Genomic DNA, 16,698 nt, shown 5'->3' with positions numbered 1-16,698 from the left:
GGGTCAATTCCATACAATAGCTCCCCACTTCCTGTCCTCAAGCCCTCTCTTTCTCTGCAGTACATCGCCTCCAGGAGCGGCCAGTTCGTGGATATTGACAGTGGGGACATTGTGGGTACCCATGAAGGCATCCAGTGGACCGTGGGCCAGCGCTGCCGCCTCGGCTCCTTGCAGACGTACTTTGTGGCCAGCAAGATTCACTCAAAAATATTTTATGTGAACACGAGGACCCCCAGATTATAGTTTTGTTAATTATTTTGTAAGAATACCAGTTTTTAATACAAGACGCATTTGAGGGTGCAATAATTTCAACAAAATTCATTTAATATAGTCTTTTGTTGCAAATAAAGTTTGTTGGGCTTGTACTCGCTGTATGTTTAAGAGACGTATCATACCATCGACAGTTTTTTGTTCTGGTTTCCCTTGAGAGATATATAACCCCTCTAATTGCTAAGGTTTATTTAGCTTTTCTTTAAAAATACGATAATGATTCCGATGAAGAAACGTTTTACCAGTGATTGTGATTGTTCACAGTGGTATCTTTATAATATCGTAAGGATTGATGAAATTGTACACCGTTTTCTCAGAGAGCCTATATTTTTGGGATGCAGCTGGGATCGGCTACTGAGACGCAAAAATCATAAATTCCGGAGCACATTTACGGGCAATTGCAGATAGCTCTTTGGTTCCTTTTATATCCGCAAGAGATGCTAATATCTGCACCATTATCTTCCCAGGAAAATAAATCTTTAAACATATCTATTCCATATCTGGAATTCGTATTATTGTTGTTGCTGCTTCCAGCAAATTTTGAGATCTCCTTTTAAGCATTCTCATATGATATGTTTTGGATGCTTTCTGCTCCATTGCACAGAATTTACAGAATCTAGACATTATGTTGCAAGATGTTTCTTTACTTATACTTTACTGACCTCAGGGACATATCAATCCCAAATGCAAACCAAGCGATCGATCCCACATGCCCCAAAAGACAGAGTCAGAGACAGGATGCACAGCTACTTTCATGGTGAACAGACATTAAACAACTACAAATATATATTCTAGGTGCGATTGACACAATTAAAAAAAATAGCTAGCTTTCCCTAATATAGATGATGTCAATTATAAATTAGGCTATGGTTACTATTCGATCTATGGCTAACTTATGCGCTAAACTGATGATTGAGGAGCAGGTGCATGAGTTCTCTGTGGCGGATAGGAGTACCCTTGGACTAAGTGAGCAGCACGGTGAGGGCGTCAAGGAAGCGAGTAAGGTCGCTTTGCCGGAGCTGGACAACCGATGGCTCGAAAAAGTCCTGCAGCAGGGTTGTCTTACTCTTCTGGGCTGCCTGTTCGAAGGCCTTGTCAAAGAAGTTCTTGGGCGAGTCTTCGCGAACGGGGGCAATGCCCACTAGCAGGCACATGCCCTGTGTGGCATCGAGCGGGCAGGTGGCGATCAGCGATAGGTCCGGGGCAGCGCGTGCCCTGCTGGTGGCCACATGGCCACGAAGTATGAACTTCGCCAGCAAGCCCAGGGCGTACGGATAGGAGAAGAAGGCATGCTCCTCCTGCAGCACATAGTAGAAGAAGGAGCCGGCCGAGTGCACCTGGCGGGCCTCCAGGCTGCTCTGCACCTGCCTCATATGCTGCGCCCCAGGGAAAATGGCTTTTTCTCTTTCTCACTCTCTCTCTCTCTCTCTCTCTCTCTCTCTCTTTTTGTGCGGCATGTCGATACATTTCCGTATTTACATTTCCGAACTTTTTTGGACGGTCTGTCATTCGTTTTGAGAAATTGCCACTGACATTCGAGCTTGATTAAATTTGAATAAATGAATATGCAAGCGAGAATGAGAGCTTGCTGGAAGCTCGGGCTCGCTACGGCCCTACCCAAGGGTTTTTTGAGAAGATTGTGGGAAATATGTGAAAGGGAGCAGAATAATACATAAAAAAAAAACGGTATCCTCGGAATCGTAAGATCCATTTCAGTTACATGGCAGCTTAAAGTTCAAAAAGTCGATAGTTGGAATTTTGATAATAACACCGAATTTCCCACCCAAAATAGGTTAGTATTTTGTCGAAGTACTTAAAAGCAGTTTATAAAGTTCTGCCTTGATCTCTTAAGGTATCAATAAAATAGCTGCAGAAAACAACTGCTAAACAGTTGACTTTAGAATCGAGAAAACTTGCAGCAAGATCACACACCATTCGTGACGCCACTACTACTACTGCTGCAACTCAGCTAAAGAAACTTCTTGACGACCGCGTTCCGATACTGCTTTCTCGCACACACCGACGCTGCGGCAGTACGACATTTTGTCAAATACATATGTATGTATGTTCTACAAAACTGCAGGGCATTCAAATATCATCAATACACATACACAAATAATAATTATAAATGGATAAATATATTAAACAAGCAGAGGGATCCATAGATCTACCGATCGGGAATACATATTACATGTACAGACGCATAGGATCAGAGTTACTAGCTAGAAATAATTTGGGCGCCTTTTTCGAAGAGCAGCCACACACACACGCACACGCACACACAACAAATACAAACATTTCCGGACAGCGCCAGAGAGCATTTCAGCCAAAACAAGCCCAGAAAGAGGCCTGACGGAGCCGCAACGGCGGAACGGGTAAACAAACGGACGAGCGGAGAATACAATAAGAGAACAGCGGAGATTTCGGCACATCGCTTCTACATACTATCTGTCATTCTTTTGGCACTCTTTTGGTACAGGTCTTAGTGTCCCAAAACATAAGTGGCACACAGCCACTCACATAGGCCACACACGCACTTGAAAAAAATTGGCAATATTTTTGAATAAGGAGCTTACACGCAATTTTTGGCATGCACTCGATAAATCTCACTGCTCAGACGAGGACCAGACGCGGCAACAATGGCGAGCGAACTAACTGTAAAAACAGGCACCAGCGTGACCGAAAAAGCTGTAAATACCGTAAATACCCCGCCGGAGGAGTACACAGAATCCGTAAAAATACGCGCAACCTTACTATCAGCAGACTTACCGTAACTTAGATGACTTATAGACGTCGACTATGGTGCCGATGTGACCAATATTTTATTAATTATACTACACTTTAGTAGATATATTCTTAGTTTTATTTATTTCGTCAAAATTCTTCTCCTCCGACGGCTAACCTCACTCTTCGATTTAAAATGGCCGTGCCGTTAACGCTGCAAAAGCACTAGCGCGGTATATTCTGTAAAATACCGGGCGCTGGTATTTGGTATTATATCCACGGCACTGAGTCTGCTGGTTGGAATCAGCTGTTGTGTTAGATTTCTTTAAAAAATATTAATATCCACATATTCTCTGTATGAATAATATATTATTATCATCTAATATTTATCTCACAATAACATCGATAATAAAAAAAAGTAGCTTTCATTAGTGGCACTCTCTAGAAATTATTATTTTTAAAATAATAGCATGTTACCGCCGAAGCCCTTCCACTTATCGCACAAAAATATCGATATTTTTTAACAACTGTCCCTGTCCATCAAAAATTTGAATTAAAATTCGCGGGCTTAGTATATCTGACTACATGAAGCAATAGAAAAAAACTGGCGATTCGCGAGAGATGAGCCGCAAGAAAACCTGCGAGCTGACCCATAAACTGATGGATGAGTATAATGAATAAAACATTTTTGATGATCTGCCGAATTTATTTGACGAATTCAATAAAGTAGTTCCTATATTCGCCAGTCCACAGAAAAATTATAAGCAATGATATTATCAACCGAAAATATATATCGATATTTTGGCATATCAATATTTAATATCCCTAAATGAAACATTTGTAAACAAATATGTATAAATACAAATTTAAATTATTATACATGATTCGCAACATTGTTGTAGGCATGTCGGGAGATTTTTGTTGTTGGACGACCTGTCAGAGAACGAGGTGAACCACTTGGCCGACGAATCGGCTTCCAGCGCCCACAAACGGGAGACCACCGGCATCTGCTTCGTGGGCAAGCGTGACTTCAAGTCCTGCATTCGCGGGTCAATTCCATACAATAGCTCCCCACTTCCTGTCCTCAAGCCCTCTCTTTCTCTGCAGTACATCGCCTCCAGGAGCGGCCAGTTCGTGGATATTGACAGTGGGGACATTGTGGGTACCCATGAAGGCATCCAGTGGACCGTGGGCCAGCGCTGCCGCCTCGGCTCCTTGCAGACGTACTTTGTGGCCAGCAAGATTCACTCAAAAATATTTTATGTGAACACGAGGACCCCCAGATTATAGTTTTGTTAATTATTTTGTAAGAATACCAGTTTTTAATACAAGACGCATTTGAGGGTGCAATAATTTCAACAAAATTCATTTAATATAGTCTTTTGTTGCAAATAAAGTTTGTTGGGCTTGTACTCGCTGTATGTTTAAGAGACGTATCATACCATCGACAGTTTTTTGTTCTGGTTTCCCTTGAGAGATATATAACCCCTCTAATTGCTAAGGTTTATTTAGCTTTTCTTTAAAAATACGATAATGATTCCGATGAAGAAACGTTTTACCAGTGATTGTGATTGTTCACAGTGGTATCTTTATAATATCGTAAGGATTGATGAAATTGTACACCGTTTTCTCAGAGAGCCTATATTTTTGGGATGCAGCTGGGATCGGCTACTGAGACGCAAAAATCATAAATTCCGGAGCACATTTACGGGCAATTGCAGATAGCTCTTTGGTTCCTTTTATATCCGCAAGAGATGCTAATATCTGCACCATTATCTTCCCAGGAAAATAAATCTTTAAACATATCTATTCCATATCTGGAATTCGTATTATTGTTGTTGCTGCTTCCAGCAAATTTTGAGATCTCCTTTTAAGCATTCTCATATATGTTTTGGATGCTTTCTGCTCCATTGCACAGAATTTACAGAATCTAGACATTATGTTGCAAGATGTTTCTTTACTTATACTTTACTGACCTTAGGGACATATCAATCCCAAATGCAAACCAAGCGATCGATCCCACATGCCCCAAAAGACAGAGTCAGAGACAGGATGCACAGCTACTTTCATGGTGAACAGACATTAAACAACTACAAATATATATTCTAGGTGCGATTGACACAATTAAAAAAAATAGCTAGCTTTCCCTAATATAGATGATGTCGATTATAAATTAGGCTATGGTTACTATTCGATCTATGGCTAACTTATGCGCTAAACTGATGATTGAGGAGCAGGTGCATGAGTTCTCTGTGGCGGATAGGAGTACCCTTGGACTAAGTGAGCAGCACGGTGAGGGCGTCAAGGAAGCGAGTAAGGTCGCTTTGCCGGAGCTGGACAACCGATGGCTCGAAAAAGTCCTGCAGCAGGGTTGTCTTACTCTTCTGGGCTGCCTGTTCGAAGGCCTTGCCAAAGAAGTTCTTGGGCGAGTCTTCGCGAACGGGGGCAATGCCCACTAGCAGGCACATGCCCTGTGTGGCATCGAGCGGGCAGGTGGCGATCAGCGGTAGGTCCGGGGCAGCGCGTGCCCTGCTGGTGGCCACATGGCCACGAAGTATGAACTTCGCCAGCAAGCCCAGGGCGTACGGATAGGAGAAGAAGGCATGCTCCTCCTGCAGCACATAGTAGAAGAAGGAGCCGGCCGAGTGCACCTGGCGGGCCTCCAGGCTGCTCTGCACCTGCCTGAAGATGGCAGCATGCAGCAGCTTGGCATTGTCGATGCCCGCCCTGAGGAGCTGCTTGTGCTGTCGGTTCAGGGCGTCGGAGGCCTCCATGAAGCAGTCCTCGGGCGTTTTGTGCTTCTTCACCGACTCCATGATGGCCAGCAAGGCGTAGACGTAGTCAGCGGCCGCGTATCGGCTGCGGTAGCCATAGCTTAGAGTGAAGGTACCATAGACGATGTCGGGGATGTCGTACTTCTCGGCCAGCCGCTCCACCATTGAGTAAAACTCCTTGCGTAGCACCAGGTCCATGGAGCTGTATGTCTGCCGTGCATGCACCAGCGGCAGACCCATCTCCAGGAGCAGCTCGTGGAGACGCTTCTCACCGCGGAGCGTCCACAGCTTCAGCTGGCAGGAAGCGTAGCGGGAGTACCTGCAAGAGGAGTACGAGGTACCTGCATTAGGATCAGGAGACTCAACTCTCCTCCCTGGACCTACCTCATGGAGTCGGTCACCGGCCAGTGCCGGTACAGCACCAGATGCAGGTCGTTCTCGAAGCTGATCTTGGAAGCGCTCATTGTGTTCTGGTCGTTGGTCTTGTTCGTGAGGCGGGAGACGTGCGACTGGATCTGCTCCAGCTCTAGGGTGTAAGCCCCGCTCTCGATCTTGCCCAGCAGCAGCTGCTCGCTGATGCCCACAATGGCCCACCAGAGCAGGTCCATGTTGTCCTTGGACAGCTTCCAGGCCAGCTCGAAGATCATCAAAGCCGTGGACCGACCATAGTAGCTGAACTGCGTGTACTCGAACATGATTCGGTCGCGCTCCGACTCCCACTGGCGGCGGGCGCGCTGTCGAAGGATGCGCTGCTCGTGCCGCTCCAGGCGGGTTAGCTTGGGCCGCCCTGGGGGGCGCTGCGCACTGTCATCATCTCCGTCCGAGTCGCCAGCACCGCTGTCGTTGTGTACCTCCTCCTCGTCCTCCTCGCCGGACTGGTCCTGGTCGTCATCCTCCTCGTCAGAGTCGTGAAAAATGGTTTCGAATGCGGGAATGTTCTCCTCCAGAGCGGCATCGCCCAAAATGCATACCTGCCGATCGCTATATATGTTGCAGACGTCAAGCGGCCGATGGGCATCGCAAATGAAAAAGGTGACATCCTCCGCCGGCTGCAGCAGCTCAACGATGTCCACGCAGCCGCCGCAGTTGACCAGAAGCACGTACTTGACGTCGCCTTGGTGCTCGCCATAGGCGCGCCGTAGACCCGTGATGCCCATGATGGGAACCACCGTGTAGAGCATGTGGTCATACTGGAAGAGAGCCTGCAGGATCTTGCTTGCGCAGATGGCGTCAATGTCGTAGTTGACGATGATGAGGATGCGCTTGCCCACTAAGTGCCTGTAGAAGTCATTCTTGAGGTCTTGGATGAACATCTTTCCGCGTCCAGCAGCAAAAGCAACAAAAACTATCACGCAAATTGAATAGCAATCGTGGGCGATCCCTTTTTTCTGATTGCTGCGGCTGCTTTGGTTATGGGTATTGTTGTGGTTGCTGTGGCGGCTCCTAGTTAGCCGTAGTGTGCTGCATTTTGCGCGTTTCTTTCGTTTTGTTTGCACTTTTTGCGGGTTTGCAAAATGTCGCAGTGTGACCCACAACTTGTTCAAAAACGCGGGAAACAGCTGGCCAGCTAGATGTGACCAGCCGTGCATACCGTTGGAATGCCACAGAATAGCCATTCTGCATTTTTCTGTCCACGCTAGATTATTTTGGAATATCTTCTCCAGAACATGGCCAAGAACAACAAAAAGAAGGTGTTTGCACTGCGCCTTGTCTGCTCCCGCATGAACTTCCTTTACCAGGCGGCCCACCTTATGGCGGAGGGCAGCCACAACACCCTCGGCGCCTACTATGGGAAGCTCTGCCGCAATGTGGGCACCAAGGCCATAATGCACATGTAAGTGGCACCAAAAATCCTAGCAAAGCCGCTCTTTTATTTCAATCTGATCTCTTTCTGATTAGGGCTCCGGCGTTGAAGCGAACTCTGTGCAAGCGCTGCTCCCTGCCGCTCATTCCCGGAGTCAATACGAGCCTGACTGTGCCGCAGGAGAAGGAGCAAACAGCACCAGCAACAGACCCAAAGGCGTGCAAGAAACGCCGTCGTCGACAACGCAGAAAGAAGGGAGAGGTGGGAAAAGCTAAAGCCCAGCCAAAGGCAAGCACCGTGGACGAGCACACGCCGCTCCAACTAGAGTGCCCTCTCTGCCAGGGCCGTCGCCGCTTTGTTGTGGACAGTCAGCGCGAGTGCTGGATAGAGCAGCCGCAGGCCCTGGTCGAAGTGCTCGACATAGAAGCGGATGAGGAGGGACAACAGACGCAGGCACAGCCACAATCACAATCACAAGCACAGTGATAAGACACAGCACACTTATCGCCGGCTTATCTCAGCCCTCTGGGCCTCGATAGCCATCCATCTGTACGATCGTTAGTCGGTCGCGCCATGCTGAGCTGTAGACACTTGATTGGTCGTTTTCTGGTGCGACGTCAGGCCAGCACGCGGGCTCGTCTAGCCAGTCCTAGCATTGTGGAGATCGACGAGGCTGACGGGCAGCGCCTGAAATACCCCCAGGTCTGGTTGCGGGACAACTGCCAGTGCACGGAGTGTTTCCATGCGGCGACGCGGGCACGCAAGAGCAACTGGGAGCGCGGACCACTCCACGTGGGCGCCCAGCGGGTGAGCTACGATGAGCAGTGCCAGCAGCTTCAAGTCCACTGGCAAGACGAGCACAAGAGCGTTTACGAGCTGCAGTGGCTGCGGGAGCGGGACTTCGGGGACGCGGCCAGACAAAAGTACTTGGACGAGGTCTACCGGCCGCCCGTCCAGCTCTGGCGCAAGACGCAGTTTGAGGAGGTACGCCGGGAGTTCCTTTACCAAAATGTGCTCGACCGGGACGACGTGCTGAAGGCGTGGCTGGAAGCCCTGGCTGTGCAAGGATTCGCTCTGCTCAAGGATGCGCCCGACGACGAAAATGTGGCCCGGCGCCTGGCAGAGAGGATTGGCTACATCAAACGCACCACCTACGGGTGAGTCCTGACCACCAGACATGCAAAATCTACTGATAATTTACTTTTCATACATCCTCTTCAATTCAGAGATGTCTTCGAGGTCAAGTCCAAGCCGAATGCGGGCAATTATGCCTACCTGATGGTGCCCCTGCCACTGCACACGGACATGCCCTACTACGAGTACAAGGCGGGCATCAACATCTTGCACACCCTCGTCCAGTCGGAGTCGGCGGGCGGGTCCAACACGCTCGTGGACGGCTTCCATGTGGCCGCCGAGATGCGGCGCCTCTATCCGCAGGAGTTCGAGGTCCTGCGCTCGGTGCCAGTCAACTGGTACGACATCGGACACGACGGGGACCAGGCCAGACCCTTCCACAGCCTGTGGCGGGCGCCTGTTGTCTGTTTGGATTTGGATGGCCAGGTGGTTCGCATCAATCAGAACACAACGAAGCGGGATAGCCGCTTCACGGTGCCCATTGAGCAGGCGGTGGCCTGGTACGAGGCCTACGACAGGTTCCTTCGTCTGGCCCACGACGAGATCGTTGAGTTCAAGACGCGGCCCGGCGACGTGCTCGTGTTCAACAACCTGCGCATGCTCCATGGCCGCACCGCTTACGAGGACTCGCCCCAGAACAAGCGTCATCTGGTCGGCGCCTACGTAGACTGGGACATAATCTACTCCAAGCTAAGGACCCTGCGCTTCCCCCAGGCCCACGAATGATCCCCATCAACAGTACGCCCAGCGGTTGGGAAGAAGACTAAAATAGTTAACATTTTTTATTAAACTAGAGCACAAAAATAAGATTATCTGTTTTCTTGGCGCCTGCAAAGAAGCCAATTGTATCAGAGCTCTACCGTCCGGCAGGATTAAAAAAAATAGTTAATCACTATTAGATCGGAATCTGCAAAAAATTACGTGAGGCTGGTCCACCTCCGTGTGGCCGTTGTTTACCAGGTCTGGGAACTCGTAGTGCAGGACGTTGCGACCGTAGAAATTGTTGTGGTTACGGCGTTCCAGGATCGTCTTGAGCTCTAGCATACCGAAAATGATGCCGACAGCAATATAAACTGAATACCAAGATACATCAGCGAAGTCGAAGAAATTGCAGGATGGAGGAGCCAGTGCTCCTGGTACAGTCCTATCGACGAGAAATCACAATGAAGTCTCCTTAACACATTTACACATCTTCGACGCAGTTGATTTTCACTGAAAGTACTTTGAAAAAATCCTTTATTTAACTGGTAAATCCTTCCATTCGAACAAAAATATATATTGGGGCCCCTGTTTAAACAGAGCTAGCAGCAGGCTGGCAATGCACATGTTGCGTTCAACAACACATCGACACGAATTCTGCCAGTCTGCTGCAGACCCGTTTAGACAGGCCTTCAAATCTTGATTTTTTTAAATTAATAAATGTAATGCAACACACAAAACATTACACAAAGAAATTTAATTTTTTCTCCGCGTGTTTGCTTTCTGCCTTGAATTTTTACTTCTGTTCAAGATCTAGTGGCAGAAGCATTTGCAAAAATGTTCTTTAAAATCAAATAAAAAATAAGAAATAAACTCTAATTTCATAAAATAAATGCTCATAAAGATACAAAAACATGTATTAAATAATGTGATATGCAATAGTCATTTACGTAACTAATATAATGCGAATATTTAGCGAATACATCCTGCTCAGAAACAAGAATTGGAGAAAACGAATAGTAATTAGAAAATTTTCGAATAAATCGACATAAAAATGTATATACTCTCAGAAACAAGTCAATGATATTATTCGTGATCTTATTCCAGATTGACTACCAGTAGTCAGTTGGGAACTAGCCACTGGCGTTCTACTGGTATCTAGGTCGGAACAAGCTCCTGAGCAACTTCGTATTTCGGATCTGATTCGTCTGTTCGACGTTCGAGGAATATGATTTCCGCTTATGGACATAGTGCGATTAACCCATTGCCGACCTGGTGGTATTAAAATACACTCCACGAAAATGCTGAAACTTAAAGAATTTTAGCGCAGTTCAGGTAAAAGATATCGTGGTTTGTTTTTTTGAGTAAAAGGAAGAATAAGATAGATCTATAGGAAGAATTTACAAAAAAATTTTTCCTGTTAAACTGAAGTTGCACATATTTTTTAATAAAAGGGGATTTAAGAGTGTTAAGTTCGTTTTTTTTCATCGGTATGTTTACGGTATATTATGAAAAAAAAGACGGTATATTTCTGAGAGTCAGACCACTAACCAATGGTTATGATGTAAATGTTTTTACATATGTAACATTATGCTTAGTAACCATACAGTACATAACCACATTTAGTGGAAATTGTTATTGACCTACACCTTTTTGTTTAAACCTTATTTTGTTGACAATTCAATACAGATGACTACTTAAACCGAACCAGTCATGTGGAAAATTGATTCATCAACTGTACAAATTTATGAGTCCAGAGCGCAAGGTCTTAGCTAACTAGCTAACTAATATTCAAACGAATATCAAAAACGAGGAATATGATAGAATTTGAATACAAAAAATTCGTCAGTAAATTTACGGCATATTTTAAAAATGAGACGGTATATTTCGGTATATTTCTGAGGGTATATTTTATCGATAAGTTCAATTTAATCGACTTATCGACTGAATGCAGCGTTTAATATACATTAGTACATACATACATATATATTATATACAATATATCCACAAGCCACACGCGTCCATCGGCAAAAGAATGCAACGTGCTGCTGCCCCAGATCACATAATTCCAAGTGTTTGACCCAATGTGTGTGTGAGTTTGCAACAGCCAGAGAAAGAGGATAGAGAGAGAGAGTGCGCCGGAGCCAGAGACGGAGCTGGAGTTGCTGCTGAAGTTGGAGAGGAAGTGGCGCTGCAGCCATATGATGCCCTACAATGTGCGCTCCGCCGGTGGCGGCAGCATCGGTGGCATTCTGCGCAAGACTGGAGCCGCTGCAGTTGCTCCCGGCGGAATGTCTGCGGGGGCCAGCAACGGCAACGGTGCGGCGACACTGGACGCACGCCAGCCGCCCCTGGAGCTGCTCGTCTTCGGCTACGCGTGCAAGATATTCCGGGATGACGAGAAGGCCCGCGAACTGGACCACGGCAAGCAGCTGATACCCTGGATGGGCGATGTAAATCTCAAGATAGACAGGTTAATAATTGGGGGTTGTCTAAGCGTTAATTGTACGAATATCAATACATACATCCCACAATCCCATACAATCCATCCACACACTTACACACATACACATGCACACGCGACCTATGCGTATCTATGGACTAGCTGACGACCCACTGCATACCCTACACTTTTGACAGAGTATGGCTTTGAATGGACTCGGACTGTGGACTGTATCTGTACTGAACTGTAGCACCCACCCACATACACTCCCCCCGCCAACATCCACACAGAAACACACACACATACACACCATTGTAATAACAGCTCTTTTCAGTGCTTCTCAAACTGTATCTCTTACCATAAAAAAAAAAAGAAAAACAAAACCATTATTGAATCTTTAATTCTTTGACCAATCTTAAATGTAAACCGATTAACTTTTTAGCCACCGGAGCGGTATGTATGAACGATCTCTAGCTATAAACCGATTTCTTAACCTCTACTATATATAGATATATATATATATATAAACATATTATTTATATAATCGTGAATCGATGGGAAACAAATAATTTGATCGATTCTGAAAGATCTCCAAAAGGGCGGTTCGTTCGCGCTCGATTTGTTTCCCATAATTTTCGATTTTCTGCCGCGCCGCGTCCCTCTCGTCCTGGATCTCACTGATAATGTCTCTCTTTCTCTCTCTATCTTTCTCTCTCTCTCTCTCTCTCTCTTTGTCAATATCTTTCTGCTTGATCTCTTCTGGCACAAAACACACACCCATCCACACACACGCACTCATTTATATGTATATATACACAATATATATATATAGATACGACGTGCGAGGCGCTCTCTGCGATCTGGCCCCTTACGAAGCGCCACCTGGGGGCTACGGCAACCGCCTGGAATACCTTAGCGCCGAGGAGCAGCGCGCCGAGCAGCTGTGCGAGGAGGAGCGCTATCTATTCCTGTACAACAACGAGGAGGAGCTCCGTCTGCAGCAAGGTAAGTCTGCCCTGCCTAGAGTCTCACATACACCTCAAAAAAGGCGTCTTGTCTTATAAACCAAAAAAAATTTCATGTAGTATAGAAACCATTCGAGAATACCCGAAAAGGTAAATTAAGACAAAAGCCAACCAAGATACCAAAACCCCACAAAAAATCCAAATATAGAAACAAATATAGAACCTAAGCCAGAAAAACCAATCCAAACTCGAATAAGAATATGAAAAGAGAGAGCATCCGTCGTTGCTGTTGCTGCTCCGCTTCCCGTCGCCCCCGCAGGTAAATACGAATTCCTTACAGTCTGACAGAATATAGCTTTCTTTCAGGTACCAGATCGCCGCCGCCGTCGCCATTGTAGGGCTCCTCATAACCATTGTGGGAAAACAACCGTAATTTTCCCACACTCAAGCCACTGTGTCTGTTCCGCTCTAGACCATGCTCTCCCGTCGTCGCACCGCGTTCTCTCTCTCTCTCTCTATCTCGCTCTCTCACGCCTCACGCCTTGACTCAGTCAGCAGGCTAAAAACGCGCTCTTGACGCTAGTCCTAGTCCCCCTCTCACCCGCTTTAACGTTTCTCTCTGCCTTGTGTGCTTCTCTCCCTCTTGTTTCCGCGCAGAGGAGGACCTCAAGCGGCTGCAGCAGGAGACCTCCGGCGGAAACTACAGCCAGGTGGGCTTCCAGTACGATGGCCAGGGCGTTGCATATTCTGCTGCTGGAGCTGCCTCTTCCACGACTGTGCCGCTCTCGCTCTCACCGGGGACCTCTGAGGAGAACGAACTTCCCTTTGTCCTGCCGCGCACGCTGCTCCTGGCCCTGCCTCCGGGAATGCAGGTGGTGAGTGTCCCGAATAACTGCTCCTTCCTATACGATTACATATTATAAATCTGTAATCTTCTGCCACCAGCCCGAGACGATGAAGCAACATGCCATCATCGAGAAGACGGCCCGCTTTATAGCCACTCAGGGCGCCCAAATGGAGATCTTGATCAAGGCCAAGCAGGCAAACAATTCACAGTTTGACTTCCTGACGCAGGGCGGCCACTTGCAGCCCTACTACCGTCACCTCCTGGCAGCCATCAAGCAGGCCAAGTTCGCCCCCACGCCGGAGAGTGCCGCCAGCGCCGAAGCAGAGCCCAGCTTCAGCTCTGGTCCGGAGAGCCATAGCCAGCGCACAGGCACCGGCACGAGCACGTCCGGCCAGGTGGTCATCATGGTGCCCACCATTAAGTACAAGCCTTCGGCCAACTGCGCCTACACGCAGCTCATCAGCAAGATCAAAGGCGTGCCCCTACAGACGGTGCTCGACGACGAGCTGAGCACCACCAATTCGCAGCATTCCGGAGGCACGGCATCGCCCACGCCCAGCTGCAGGTCGGAGGGCCACAGCCAGCAGGGGGAGTTCACTCCCGTCCTGATCCGCTACAATGGCAGCACCTTTACCCACGAGGCGGAGGAGACTGACTCTCCGGTGCCTGAGGAGGAGAGCGCCAATGATGCACCGCCACAAGTGGAGCTCCTGAAGAACACGAGTGCTCTGGCCCTCGCCCAGAACTATAGTTCGGAGAGCGAGGATGAGCCGGGGGAAGAGGAGCCGACTTCGACGCCGGCGTCTGGGAAGGAGAAAGAAAAAGAGGCTGAAAAGGAGCCGCCAGCACCCGAGCCGGTGCTAACCTTTCCCGTGCCTGAGGAGAGCCTCAGGACAATTATCGATAAGACGGCCACGTACGTGATCAAAAACGGACGCCAGTTTGAGGAAACGCTGCGCACGAAGAGCGTGGAGCGGTTCGGCTTCCTGCTGCCGCAGAACGAGTTCTATCCGTACTACCTGTACAAGGTCACCAACGACGTGGATGCCGCCTCCAAGGAGGAGAAAACGCGCAAGGCGGCCGCCGTGGCCGCAGCGCTCATGAGCAAGAAGGGACTTAGTTTTGGGGGAGCTGCAGCTGCGGCAGGGAACGCAGCAGATAAGGGTAAGTCCATTGGAGAAGACGGTTTCCAGATTCTAGATAGCCCTGCTTCTTCTACAGCTCCCGTTTGCTTCTCCATACGCGGCCGCGACGATCATGGTCCGCTTCCGGCTGCTCTGGCCCAGGAGGTCAGCGACGAGGAGGAGATCAAGGCTGGCGGTGCGGCCGCGGCCAGTGCTGAGCAGGTCCGTGGCATGCCGGACAGTGTGCAGCGTGCCATTAAGCAGGTGGAAACGCAGTTGCTGGCTAGAAGCCAGAGGGCCGCTCCCATCTCTCCGCAGAAGGATCTGCGTCAGGGTGAGTATTCCCCAAGACGAGATATCCAGAAAAAGAAGTGGATTAATCGTTCCCTTCTATTTGCAGCAGAGGAGCGGGTTAAAGACAAACTGGCGCTGATTGCCCGCGACAAGCTGAACGGCATGGTCTCCAAGGAGAAGCAGCTGCAGCTGGAGAGGAAACGCAAGGCGATGGCCTTCCTTAATCAGATTAAGGGTAAGTGATACGAGTGCATAAACTGAATCCCCTCCAGCCGCTAATATCATCGCTGTGTTTCAGGTGCTTCAGGCGGTTCTGTGGCCAGTTCTGCTGTTCCCAGCTCGAAGTCCAATATCCTTGAAGAGGCCGGTGGCGATGCTGCGGGGGACAGCGACAACGAGTCCAATGAGTCCGTGCGCTCCATACCCATCACTTACTTCGGACCTGACGACGACGAAGATGAGGAGGAGCCGAAGCCGGAGAACGACCACCAAGACGACGAAGAGGAGGAGGAAGACGGCGGTGATCTGGAGAAATACAATCTGCTGAACGACGACAGCACGAATACTTTCACCAGCAAACCGCCGCCGCCCCCGCCACCAGTGCAGACCGCAGCTCCCCCTCCGAAACCGATTGTTTCCGTGGCTTCAGCGGCCGTTCTGCTATCGGATGATGACGATGTTCAACTGGTGCCCGCTGCCTCGCCAGCGCGCCACGGCGCCTCCAAGGCCTCCCGCCATCGAAAGACCCACCGCAGGAGCAGGAGTCGCAGCAGCAGTTCCAGCAGTAGCGATTCCAGCCGCAGCTCCAGTCGGCGCAAGAAGCGCAGGGCCGTCGAGGAGGTGTCTGCCAGTGCCAGAAAACAGCGACGACGACGCAGTCAGAGTCGCACCTCTAACCGCAGCCAGTGCGTGCGTCAGAGCCAGACGCAAAGCCACCGCCAGAAACAGCGGAGCAGAAGCCGGCACAGGAGTCGCAGTCCCAGGCGGCGACGAAGCCCCAGCCAGAGCAGGAGCAGGTCAAGAAGCAGTCGCAGTCGTAGCTCCAACAGCCGCAAAGAACGCCGGAATCGCCAGCACCGGGAAGAGGCGCGCCAGAACCAACGATGCTCGCCCAAGAAAAGCCACAAGCGACACAAGCGGCGACGGCGCAGCAGCTCCCCTTGACACCGATTTCCTTCAACTCGTTTTGTAGCTAACTTTTAATTCTATCAAAATATACATCGATTTTTTTGGAAAAATACAGAGACCCTCCTCTGTGGGTTGCGTTGCTTTTCTTTTCGGGATTTGTTATAGTATGTATTTACATAGCTCCCCTTTTTCTGTAAAATTTTGATCATTTTGATCAAAAATATAGCTATCTTGGCTATCATGTTTCCAAAATGATTCTTAGCGAGCTGAACTGTATATAACCTTTGAACGGGTTTACAAGATATGGTACTAGAATTACTTTACGTATGCTTGTAAACCTTTATCTTGAATAACAATGTGCGACAATTATTTTGTACTTTTCACGAGACGGAAATTCGGTTGTGAGTACCCTTAAAATTTCGGCATTTGCAGCGCCGATATCTAAATCAATTGATGGGTTGAAAAGAAAATTGTGTGAGCTTTCATACGATT

The 16,698-nt window shown here is 48.5% G+C and overlaps 4 protein-coding genes across 9 annotated transcripts; 3 read left to right on the top strand and 1 right to left on the bottom strand.

The window, feature by feature from the left end:
• Positions 1-1,111: 1,111 nt before the first annotated feature.
• LOC108152657 (cell division control protein 45 homolog) lies at positions 1,112-7,344 on the bottom strand. 2 transcript variants are annotated; one of them, XM_033386855.1, is made up of 3 exons: positions 6,153-7,344; positions 5,673-6,087; positions 1,112-1,634 (listed from the first exon to the last, which is right to left on the bottom strand). In XM_033386855.1, exons 1-3 carry the CDS (start codon positions 7,079-7,081, stop codon positions 1,233-1,235), a joined length of 1,746 nt encoding a protein of 581 aa, XP_033242746.1. In that variant the 5' UTR covers positions 7,082-7,344; the 3' UTR covers positions 1,112-1,232. The 2 variants fall into 2 exon arrangements, with proteins under 2 accessions (XP_033242746.1, XP_017137640.2); XM_017282151.2 differs by lacking the exon at positions 1,112-1,634 and having other exon boundaries at positions 4,800-6,087; positions 6,153-7,342.
• Positions 7,345-7,393: 49 nt separating this feature from the next.
• LOC108152661 (ribonuclease P protein subunit p21) lies at positions 7,394-8,078 on the top strand. Its single transcript, XM_017282157.2, has 2 exons — positions 7,394-7,602; positions 7,668-8,078. Exons 1-2 carry the CDS (start codon positions 7,436-7,438, stop codon positions 8,056-8,058), a joined length of 558 nt encoding a protein of 185 aa, XP_017137646.1. The 5' UTR covers positions 7,394-7,435; the 3' UTR covers positions 8,059-8,078.
• LOC108152659 (gamma-butyrobetaine dioxygenase) lies at positions 8,050-9,626 on the top strand. The gene is made up of 2 exons (XM_017282154.2): positions 8,050-8,729; positions 8,799-9,626. Exons 1-2 carry the CDS (start codon positions 8,146-8,148, stop codon positions 9,430-9,432), a joined length of 1,218 nt encoding a protein of 405 aa, XP_017137643.1. The 5' UTR covers positions 8,050-8,145; the 3' UTR covers positions 9,433-9,626.
• A 1,724-nt stretch (positions 9,627-11,350) lies between these two features.
• Positions 11,351-16,318, top strand: LOC108152761 (protein suppressor of white apricot). Of its 5 annotated transcripts, none has more exons than XM_017282326.2 (7): positions 11,362-11,878; positions 12,681-12,853; positions 13,471-13,688; positions 13,759-14,824; positions 14,882-15,118; positions 15,188-15,313; positions 15,377-16,318. In XM_017282326.2, exons 1-7 carry the CDS (start codon positions 11,607-11,609, stop codon positions 16,240-16,242), a joined length of 2,958 nt encoding a protein of 985 aa, XP_017137815.1. In that variant the 5' UTR covers positions 11,362-11,606; the 3' UTR covers positions 16,243-16,318. The 5 variants fall into 5 exon arrangements, 4 of the variants coding, with proteins under 4 accessions (XP_017137817.1, XP_017137818.1, XP_017137815.1 ...); XM_017282325.2 differs by having other exon boundaries at positions 11,363-11,878; positions 15,185-15,313; XR_001774848.2 differs by lacking the exons at positions 13,759-14,824; positions 14,882-15,118; positions 15,188-15,313; positions 15,377-16,318 and having other exon boundaries at positions 11,351-11,878; positions 12,681-13,132; positions 13,471-13,557.
• Positions 16,319-16,698: the final 380 nt, after the last annotated feature.

Source organism: Drosophila miranda, chromosome XR (assembly GCF_003369915.1).
Source record: "Drosophila miranda strain MSH22 chromosome XR, D.miranda_PacBio2.1, whole genome shotgun sequence".
Lineage (NCBI taxonomy): Eukaryota > Metazoa > Arthropoda > Insecta > Diptera > Drosophilidae > Drosophila > Drosophila miranda.
The sequence above is the reverse complement of the archived record's forward strand: the minus strand, read 5'-3'. Positions and strand labels throughout refer to the sequence as shown.